The following is an 11,257-nucleotide window of genomic DNA, read 5'->3' as shown; positions in this document are numbered from 1 at the left end:
TAATAATAATAAAGAACTGTCCCCACAGCATCTCTCTGATAATTGGAAGCTGCCATTGTTCAAACCTGAGTCTCATTGCTGGGAAGTTGCACAAGGCACCTGTGTTAGGGAAAGTCCCTGGAATCTCCTGAGCTGCTGCTCTCTTCCTTCCCAAAAGACAGGCTGTTGCAACTTTGGAGCATAAAAGGCCCAGAGTGTGTGCACCCTGAAAGGAGCTGGGAGAGCTATGGGAGCCATCACCATGAATCGGAAGTATATCTGGGCAGGTAAGCATGGGACTGAGAATTCAGCCAAGAAGTTAGGGGAGGGAAGTTAGACCTCTGGAAAGTGATCTTGTTACTCTTTGGGGAATTCATTCTTTCTGTTGACTTTTGTACCAAAAACCTCTATGGAGTAAGTACAACCGAACTAGAAAAAGCTGTTAAATGGACAATGGAGCAGAAGAGAGGTCTTTGTATTACTGGAATGAGCTCATTTTCACAGAGGTGCTTCTTGCCAGTCAGAACTGGAGCCCAAGACTGAACAGAGACTAAGCTCTATCTTTGTCTGAGCATCGTGGTGAGAGTCACATTCTTTGCTGTCATCTGGGCGCATTTTAGAGCATATAAGGTCTGGGGACCACAGCAGCTGTGGCGAGAGAGCCCAGAAGTGAGGTTGCACTTTGTATGTAAGCACACCCACTTACTGCTTGCTGATGCCCTGGACAGGAGAACCAGCTATGATTCAACAGATTTCCCTTTCTATGTCCTACAGGTGTTGTTGTCTTGCTGCTGCTTCAGGGAGGTAAGTAGTCTATGAGTTACTGCTCTCTGGGTCTGCTGGGTCTGAAACCTTTAGTTTCTGATTATTGGTTTGTTTCCGCTTAGTTCTTTCTCTTTTAGCCATTTTTCACGAATACATTTATGGTTCAGATTCTATTTGTAACTCTTGACTTTTGTGGTTCTAATTTTCATCTGTTTCTTTGTCTTTGTCTCTCCCAAATATATATATATATGGGACTCTGGTGGCATAGGCCCTGGGGAGTTATGCTGATAATCCAATGGTGGCACCTCAACCGTGGGTGCAAACCTGCCAAGGGTTCCTCCAAGAAAAGATGGGAAATGTACTCAGAAAATCCACTTGTAATGACCCTAAGAAGAGCGGCTCTGAGCCCCACCCTATCCTGAGCCAACTGCATCATTTCTGACACACTTGACCCCACTGCCATGGTCAGTCCCTGAGCTGATCCATCTCCTCCAGCTTCTGACCCTCTACACCTCCAGATATGATGTCCTTCTCTAAGGACTATGCCTTCCTGACCACATGACCAAATAATATGAGACGAAGTTTTACAATCCTTGCCTCCAAGGAACAATCAACCTGGTTTCACTCTCTGTTCTCTTGGCCACCTACACACACACACACACACACACACACAGCAGTGGGTGTTTTACATTTTGACATCATTGCTGTCGCTCCATGTGTTTTCTGACTGGAGTTTGGATTCTGACTGCATGAGCCAAGAAGACAATGGTTCTTGGCATAATGCTGTGGTTTCTTGGGCTCCTAATGCAACAGCACCAGGATCTGGTTTGATTCTCTTTACTTCAGGATTCGCCTACAAACTGGTTTGCTACTTTACCAACTGGTCCCAGGAACGCCAGGAACCAGGGAAGTTTACTCCTGAGTACATCGATCCCTTCCTTTGTTCACATCTAATCTACTCATTTGCTGACATCAATAACAACAAGATCATTATCAAGGATAAGGCGGAAGCACTGCTTTACCAGACCATCAAGAGTATCAAAACCGAGTCAGTATGATGGGAACGGCACATCTAGGGTGGATCTTAGAGGAAGGAGGGAGATTCACACTGGGTCCTGTGGTCAACTACCAACTACTTTGTTCATTATTTCAATGTATTTCCTTGAATATAATCTTGAATCTGTATGTTCTACACTTCTCCCCAGTGTTCTATCCTTTTATTGAACTTAGCAACCAGGTTCCATTTTCTACAAACCCTCTAGTTAAAGTTTTCCCTAATAGTAAAATAATAATAATAATAATAATAATAATAATAATAATAAATAATTCTTTTTTTACTGCAGGAATCCCAAACTGAAAATTCTTTTGTCTGTTGGCGGATTCAAGCTTGGTTCCAAAATGTAAGAATGCAATCTCTAATTTTATTTATTTTTAGGAACAATTCTTTTCATTACCACTTCCTTCCCTCTCCCCACAAGAGACATTGAGCATTGAGAAGGGGGTCTTTTTTTGGCCCAGAAAAAACTGATTTGAGTTTTTATCACCAAGCCCAGACTTGGCAATAGGACTCAGGTGTCTAGACACAAAAGGCCAGGGGGAAACTGGGTGGTGAGCAGAATTCAGTGAACTCTTGATCATTTACATGAAGTTTATCTACTTTATGAGTGATGTTATTATTGTTTTGGGTCATCGAGTTTTCTACCACTCATAGTGACCCTGTGAACAACAGCTCTGAACCCTACCCTATCCTGCACCATCCACATCATTTCTGATATACTTGAACCCACTGCTACAATTCCTGTGTCAATCCATTCTGTTGAGGGTGTTCCTCCTTTTCTATGACAACGCGTTTTCCAGAATTATATTCTTTTCCAAGGTCTGATGCCTCCTGACAATGTACCCAAACCATGGATTATTATGAGGAGATAATATTAGGTGGGGAATGTAATTTTTTTTTTAAAAATCACTGGAGATTTTAACTTTGTACTACGGAAGTTAAAGGAAATGAGTAATTTACATTTAAAAACCAGGCCTGGGAAAGCAGGAGTCTATAGTCATAGAAGCTATATGTCATGACTGCATGGAGAGGTAAAGAGGGCACAGAATAGCATAAAAGACTATCAAGATGACTTTTCATAAAAGTAAGATAGTCGTTAATATAAAGACTACAGTATACATGATAGTTCCTGGCATAGGAAAATAACATTCCATTTCCATCAAGATCTAAGTAAATATAAATATATAAGAATGAAAGTTGTACTTCAACTACTGTTGATAGTTTGTAGAGATTTGAACTTCTAGCTCATAGAGGCACCTTTCTAGCAGTTCAAATCCACCATCAGCTTTGCTACAGAAAGATGGGCAGTCTCCTCCAGTGAGATTTATTGCCTCTGAAACCCACCAGAGGGTCAGCTTTGAATCAGTTCTGCCAATGTGGAAAAATCCTGGGCAGATATAGGCAAGAAACATTCCCATCTGGGAATAGTAAGGAAATGGCTAGAACTATCACCAGATAATTGTTGTGAAAGTGTATGTTGGCATCAATTTTTTTTTATTAAGCTCTGTAGTAGGTGCTTTGCAAAATATTAAAAACCATAATGTGCAAAGTGATTACATTTAGGATTCACCTTACTTTGGCCCATCCTCACTAACATAACAAAAGAAAAATCATATTTCTAAACAGATATACATATAGGTTCAGAGGCCAGGGCTTTAATAAAACTCCCCCCCCCCAATATAACTTTTGAGGGATGTCATTTAATCCACAACATGACCTAATCAACTACATGATCCAGTGACCTTCCATACACCCACAATGCTTACCTTCCTTGCCCCATTTGTATTAAAAGATGTACAGGAGTAATTAGGATAGGCAAATGGTGAGACAATATACTGAGGGAAGGAAAGACATTTAAGACATTTCTGTGGAAAAATAATCTGCTGTGAATATTGCCTATTCTTTTTGTTTGTTTGTTTTTTAAAAAAACAACAACGAAACACCACCAACCCTATGGTTTTTTTTTTTAATCCAGTTTCCACCCCATGGTTGATTCTTCTACATCACGCTTGGAATTTGTCAACTCTGTAATCCTGTTTCTAAGGAACCATAACTTTGATGGACTGGATGTAAGCTGGATCTACCCAGATCTGAAAGACAACACACATTTCACTGAGCTGATTCACGTAAGCTAAATTCCATGGTATATTCAGTGCCTTTAATATGACAATGCAAGGGAAAGGAAAGAAGATATTAGGTTTTAAGAGAAGACATTTACCTACGAGAAGTCCCCCACTTCCACCCAGGAAAGCCAGTAAATGCTTTTATCCGGGGCTCTGCAAAGGCATAGCTTTTACATTCAAGAAGTCTCTATTGATTTAAGAGCAAAGACAAGACCAAATAATAGCACTTCTTTATATAATGACAAAACATGGTAACAAAAGGAACAAAATGTCCATATGAAAAAGTGTGAGATTCATAAGATGAATTCCTTTGGTGCTTAGATAGAAGAGGAATTTGGTTCAGAAGACACATAAGGAGAAGACCCAGATAGGGTTTTTTTTTTCCTTCTAGGGCATCTTCATTTTCCTGGCTAGAGTGAGGCTGGGACTTCCTACTGTCTTCCTTTTCCTGGAGTGTCTACCTCCACATTTGGAAATGTAGAATATTCCTCAGCAGCTGCAGGTGTGAGGCATCTTCATCTGTGAAGAGTAAGGACATGGCTGACCTCTTTCTAGTTCCCAGACACAGATCTTGTTTTCCACAGGAGTTAGCAGACGCCTTTCAGAAGGACTTTGTAAAATCAAAAACAGAGAGGCTTCTCTTGACTGCAGGAGTGTCTGCAGGGAGGCAGATGGTTGATAACAGCTATCAGATCAAGAATCTGGCCAAGTAAGTATGTAGAAACAGCCTCTTCACTGCTCTGTCTTCAACCTGATCCATGCAAATGCTGTGCTACATTGTGCCTTAGGAGTGAGTGGAGGAGGGCAGGGATGACGCTCACTGCACTGACCCCACACTACGCGATCAGGAAATTATTTTTCATGACCAATTTCTATAACTATAACTACTGCTTAAAATTCTGTCTTCCCCTGCTCATCACAGCATGTTTTCCTTTGCTTTTGGCATTATAGTGAACTAGATTTCATCAACCTCTTGTCCTTTGACTTCCATGGAATTTGGGAAAAGCCTCTCGTGACTGGCCACAACAGCCCTTTGAGAAAGGGGCAGTTGGACAGAGGGACAAGCTCCTACTACAATGTGGTGAGTTGTGCAGAGAAACCACAGTGGAGATGCTCACTGTTTAGGAAGAGCTCTCAGACCAGGGAGGTGCACAACAGAAAATCAGACAATCTTGAGGGCTACTGAGCACAATGGTTGCTGTGATGCTAAACACTGTGACACTGATGTGTCAAATGCGATAACATTTACCCATGGCAAACAGTGTTTGGTGGAGCTCCTTGATTAGAACAAGCTTGGAAGCATGAGTGGTATTGTTACTGAACGCAAGGGGTTCTTTCCATAGTCAATTGCCAATAAGACAAACAGATTGCAGTATCCATGCACACTTTATTACAGATCTGGAAAGAAAGTGAGTTGGCCTCAAAGAGTGCCTCCCCACCTGGGAGAAGTCATCAGGCTTTTATGCTAGGGTGAGACACCAACTCACATAACAATGCACTTTTTTTAAGTAAAATCAAAGAATTTCTATATCTGAAAGAAAATCATACACACTCAGATACCAGTAAACAGACAACTTATAAACTAGTTAGCATATAACAGAAAAACAGGTTTTGGAAAAATAAGAGTTAATTCAGTACTCCCTTTCCTGGCAAACAGGCAGATTAAGTTATATTTTACATATGACTGGGAAAGACAGCTTCAAAGAATAACTTCTGATCAAGGAGATGCATCTCCTCTTCTGAGAAACAGATTAAAGAAAGGAAACTTCTAAGAATTCAAAGGTCAAGCAACTAGCCTTGCAAGCTGGAGAAAATTGATGCCAGTTTTATAACTATATAACTATAGTTCCATAACTGACACATACACAAAGAATTCTGAACTTATCAATACCACCCCATCAGTATCCACTTCTGAAATAGCTTGCTTCCAGAAACTCTATGAACATGGAGAAACGATGAAAGTTTTACAAGTGTTCAGATCTTTCGCTCATAGGGTTGCTATGACTTGACAACACTTAACAACAACAACAACTGAGAACAGAGGAAATGCTTTAACTAGATGCCAGTATAAAGCCCCCTGGAAAATGTCAGAAGACCTGGCAGTTGAAAAGCCATAAGCTCTCTTATCTGCTTGTGGTCCAGGGTGTCACCCATCCATTCTTGAGTTCTGTATCTTCAGTACATTTCCTGGTTCCATATACAGCACTTGGTACCTTCCAGAACCCATGCATATTCCTCATTTAACTTGACTTTTAGAACAATTCTGTGAGGTTGGGTGGGCAGGAAATACTACTCCCACTCACAGATGATGAAACGGAAGCCCAGCAGATTCATGTGAAGCAGATTCATATATAGATGTGAAGGTTCTGGAAAGTGACAGGAGATGAAAAATTCAAGCCAAAAATTTTACATCTCAGAAATTTGTATTGTTTTGGTACAAATACATAGTTTTGTGTTTCTACACTTTGAGGAGGAAAATGTATTTTCTGAGTTGCATTTTTCTAAATCTTCACATTTACAGTGACAGAACTCGTCCATCCAGAGCTTGATCTTCTGGTTTCTAATCTGAAGCTTTTGTAGAACTCTGTGTGACAAGGTCACATCAAACTCCCTTGTTCCTTCCTCAACACTGGGCTACTTTCGAAGATCAAGAGACAGACTGTTACAAACCTCTCATTTTGCCCTGGAGGGAAGGAAGGCTAGAGCTAGTTGTCTACTTCCTGCTGGCCTTTCAGGCCTAAAGTTTTTGTGAGGCCTCACTGGCTATGAGTCTGATAGTGATCTTATCTCATCTTTGTCAGAAGGCACAATTAGTCCACATTGGTGTAGACAAATTTCATGGACAATTGACACAAAAGGAAAAGAATGATATCGACAACATTGATATTATCTTTTCTAGGTCATTTGCTTTCTTTCTTTTATCGTTCACTGTTCAATTTTCTTTCATGGCCTTAAAAACATCAAACTAGTCTCTTAGTCCCAAGGAACATTAATTCATTAAAATAAAGCACTTTAGTCCCAGTGTGACTATTCACATTTCACTAATATAGAAAGGGAAGAAGGAGTCATTTCTGTTGAATTTAGAGTGAGACAACTTACATCATGTGCCTCAGTTTGTCCTCTTTTATATAGGAATATGCCGTAGGATACTGGATAAATAAGGGGATGCCAGCAGAGAAGGTGGTTATGGGCATTCCCACATATGGCCATACTTTCACACTGGCCTCTGCAGAAACTTCTGTGGGAGCCCTCGCCTCTGGACCTGGAACTGCTGGCCCCATCACCAAATCTCCAGGCTTTCTGGCCTATTATGAGGTACGTGGCAGTTCCATAGGCTCTCAATGTCTAGATTAGAGTCTATAGAATAGACAAATAAATTTGGCATCACAGGGATAATTGTCTAAGTTGCTCAGTTCATTGGACTATATTATTCAGCCTAATTGAATAAATAAAAAGTTCAGGTAACATAGAAAAATTAATTTAAGATTAATCAAAGCTCAACCAACAGATCTCTTGGGACATTTCCATAACCCAAATATTGGAGTGGCTGGTAGATTTGAAACTCCAAGATTTTAGTTAGCAGCCCAATATACAAGGTGCATATAACCTAAAAGAATTAAAAAAAATTTATATGTAACACTGGAATGCTTTTTTCACTAATTTATTTGTAGTTGCTTTTACTATTGCTAATACAAAGAGGAAATAGCTAATGATGGAAGGAGGCATCCTGGAATAGGGTAGGTGGGGAATGGAACAGGATAGTTGGATGAAAGTGAAGACAGTCTACAATAACCTCTGTAGATAATGGCAGCCCAACATGGGAAATGTTATCTAGAATTGAGTGCTAGGATTTGATCTCAAACTCTAGTCGTTTTTTAATTAGTATTTTTTTAGCTGACTAAGGCTCCTTCTGATGAGGTTTTACATAAAAAAATTGCTGATGGTATTTTGTATATTATGTCAGACCATTTTTCTCATTACCTAGTTTCTAGGATAAAGATTCTGATATTTCCCTAAATCCACCAGTGATTTCTCTACACTATCTACCTCAATATATTTCAAAAGACCTCATCACTGACTGATTTCTTGCCCTCTTCCCCAGATCTGCCAGTTCCTGCCAGGAGCCAAGATCACAAGAATGCAGGATCAGCAAGTTCCCTATGCAGTCAAGGGAAACCAGTGGGTGGGCTATGATGATGTGGAAAGTGTGAAGAAGAAGGTATGCAGACAAGAGGCTCTGGGGATGGCAGAACATTCCTTTGGCTGGAGAATGTAATGCGTGGTGAAATGCCCTGAGGTTCTAGGCAGAAGGGAAGACTCGAAGATCCTGTTGTTGTATACTGTAGAGTCAGAACATAAGTGGGAAAAGAGCTCAAAAAAGAATTGAAACTTTAGAACAAGAGCAGAATCGAGGGATGGAGAGAAGAGGGAGAAGGGTACGGGAATAAAGGAGACATTGAAGCCTATGTCAAAAGTAGTTATCCATCTGGTAAATCAACTGAGGACAAGTCCTTCAGTCCTCATGGACTGGCCTGCTAGAAGCCTCCAACTTTCTGAGCCTATCAATTCTTAGACTTTTGTAAGACATTTTTGCCTTCTAGGTTTAGGGCAAGATGGAGGCATCAATGTAACTTACAACTACAATTGTCTTGCTCCTGGTTTCCGATTTCCTAATCCTGGAGAGTGTTTGAAACTCACAAAATGTTGGAACTGAAATGTAGTCACTCCATGAGGCAGGACAAGGGGTGATTAATAGTGGGTGGCTTCTTCTTTTTTAATTTAATGGACAAACCTAAGAAACTCGACCTCATCTTTCCCTTAAGGAAGTCCCTAAGCTCTGCTATACTTTAAGTTCCTGGTACACTCTAAACTCAAACCTTTGAATTTTACTTGGGCTACATAGGCCTTCAGTGGTCTCTTCTAACCTCCTGTTGTATGTCTGTTTCCCTTAGGTTCAGTTTCTAAAGAATTTAAACCTGGGAGGGGCCATGATCTGGTCTATTGATATGGATGACTTCACTGGTAAATCCTGCAACCAGGGTCACTACCCTCTTGTCCAGGCTGTCAAGAAAAGCCTTGGTTCTTCCTAAAGGTAACTGAGTCTTTTCTTTCCTTTTCCTTTCCTGTTGTGAATGGGTTGTTGGGTATTTTCCCCCTTAGCTACTACCTTGGGAAATAATTTTCTTTTTGTTTCCAGGTTTTACCTATAAAGAATATCAGGCCAGATGACCTTGCCGCCTACACTCTCTCCAGGAATTCTTGTTCAGGATTCGCCTTATCAGACTCCCCACAAGACCTCTGTCTTCCAAGATTTCCACCGACTTTCAGACCTGGATCTGAGCCTGGCTTTATACTTTTGTATCTGCTGACAAGTTGCCCCAAGGCACAATCATAAGCTATTTATATTCCAGCAAGTGTGACCTCTTTGTGCAAAGCCTTTACCCTGTGGTGTAAGGCAGTGCTACTGTTTTTGGAGTTCAGTAGTATGATACAAATGGAGGCTCACATGTCATATGTCTAAGTATTTAAAAGAGCTAATAAACTGTTAAAATATTATTTATTCTTTGACATTGACAAATGTGCTATCAAACAATCTTAAAGGTTAAATTTGAATTTCAGTCTTTCAGAATTCTGCACGAAGATTCCTTCACTTTTTCAGCTGTCTCACAGAGCAAGGATCTGACATACACACTGTAGATATCTCAATCTTTGTACTTACTCTTCATCTACATTCCCCAGAAAGAAATCCAAGACTATGTCTATGCACACTAGTGGTGTGGTGGACCCTTAGCTTGCATTCAGACTGAATTTCTGAGTAGGAAGAGCTTATGAACAATGAGATGAGCTGAAAGAGAGAGTCAGAAGACTAGTAATTTATTTTAAAACAGCTTCTGAATGAGGAGCTCTGGTGGCATTGTGGCTGAACAATTGGCTGCTAACTGGAAGGATGAAGTTCAAATCCATCTATCACCTCTCAGTCAGAAGAGGCAACAGTCTACTTCTATAAAGATGACTGTCTGGGAAACCCTATAGGTCAGTTCTACTCTGTTCTATAGAGTCACTGTGAGTCAAAATCGACTTGGGTTTGGTTTTGGGTTTTATTTTTTTAAAAATAGCCTCTTATTTCTGACCGAGAAAATGTCAGTTACACATAACAAAGAGTGAGATTGGCAAACACTGGTGGATAGTACGTGAAAGTTAGCTTCCGAAGCCACCCTAAACGACACCCCAGTTCCCAGATCTTCTCACTGCAAGGTAGATATTACTTTGCTTGAGGCACCACTCTGACTCCTAATTCTAAGCCAATCCCTTCTTTTTCTGCAAGAAGAAGAGGAAAAGTGAAGTCGTTAAGAGCACAGTCTTGGGGGGAGGGATTGTATACCAATGAAAGAATTTTTCTTTTACTTTTCAAAGAGGAGAGCAAACTGGGGGGAAGTTGGGCAGGGAGAAAAGTACAACAATGAATGAATGGAAATCCAAAGTCTCTGTAAACTTTCATTAAAATGAATTAAAAAAAGAGAAATAATAATAAAAAAGAACACAGTCTGAAATCAGATTGCCTGGGTTCACATCTGTATTTGAGCAAGTTATTTTACTCCTTTCTGTGTCAGTTATCTAGTCTGTTAAAGGGAATAGTAAGAGTACCTATTTCCCAGAGCTATGAGAATTTAGTAAGTTAATATTTGTGAAGTCTTGACATATTTGGATAGAACCTGGCACCTCTCAAACATTACTGAAGTGTTTATAGTTTCTCCTATTATCCTGCTGTTGTAATGGGGCACAAGATGGAATATGGAAAGCTGCCCAACACATTAACCTTGGCCTTACAACCTTGGCTTTGAAAGTTTAAGTGCTCATTAAAGAAAAGTTAATGTCTTGGGCTACAAGCCCTGAACTCTATGGAACATGCTATGAAGAACCATTTGCTTTGCAAACATCCGGGAGAAGATTGTGTCAACTAAGGCCCCAGCTTTAACTTGGATTGGGAAGCACCCTCCCTTACACAACCCCTCTGAGGAAAACTTTTAAGGCTAAGACTCCTCTGTCAAAAAGGCACTGTATCTGAGAGTTTCATGGGTAGTGGGATGAGAGACAGTGAGACTTGGGGCTGAGAACTTGGGCTTCAGAGTCAGAACACCTCTTCTTGGCTCACAGCTCTTTGGCTTTCCAATTGTATGAGTTTGGCAGTTTGTTTAATCACTTTGTGCCTCAGTTTTCCTAATTTGTAGGATATATTATGACAATAATAACATCTTCCCAGAGATTTCTCTGAGTATTAAGTTAAATGGATATGTTAGATGCACATCATATAGCTAAGTGATTGGTAACTGTT

At 40.3% G+C, this 11,257-nt stretch overlaps 1 protein-coding gene across 1 annotated transcript; it reads left to right on the top strand.

Annotated features, from left to right (window-relative positions):
* Positions 1 to 226: 226 nt before the first annotated feature.
* On the top strand, positions 227 to 9,017 carry CHI3L2 (chitinase 3-like 2). Its single transcript, XM_006899289.1, has 10 exons — positions 227 to 266; positions 754 to 783; positions 1,591 to 1,792; positions 2,088 to 2,144; positions 3,777 to 3,927; positions 4,509 to 4,633; positions 4,876 to 5,005; positions 7,057 to 7,239; positions 8,027 to 8,143; positions 8,877 to 9,017. Exons 1-10 carry the CDS (start codon positions 227 to 229, stop codon positions 9,012 to 9,014), a joined length of 1,173 nt encoding a protein of 390 aa, XP_006899351.1. The 3' UTR covers positions 9,015 to 9,017.
* Positions 9,018 to 11,257: the final 2,240 nt, after the last annotated feature.

This window comes from Elephantulus edwardii, unplaced genomic scaffold (assembly GCF_000299155.1).
Source record: "Elephantulus edwardii isolate Elephantulus edwardi_28Jun2011 unplaced genomic scaffold, EleEdw1.0 scaffold00252, whole genome shotgun sequence".
NCBI classification, from domain to species: Eukaryota; Metazoa; Chordata; class Mammalia; order Macroscelidea; family Macroscelididae; genus Elephantulus; species Elephantulus edwardii.
This window is presented reverse-complemented; position numbering and strand designations above follow the sequence as displayed.

Bases quoted from the DNA above. Each gene is read 5' to 3' on its own strand.
- CHI3L2 (XM_006899289.1), top strand. From the start codon at position 227: ATGGGAGCCATCACCATGAATCGGAAGTATATCTGGGCAG. The intron at 2,145-3,776 runs GTAAGAATGCAA...TTTTTAATCCAG, and splicing joins TTCAAGCTTGGTTCCAAAAT to TTTCCACCCCATGGTTGATT. The intron at 8,144-8,876 runs GTATGCAGACAA...TGTTTCCCTTAG, and splicing joins TGGAAAGTGTGAAGAAGAAG to GTTCAGTTTCTAAAGAATTT.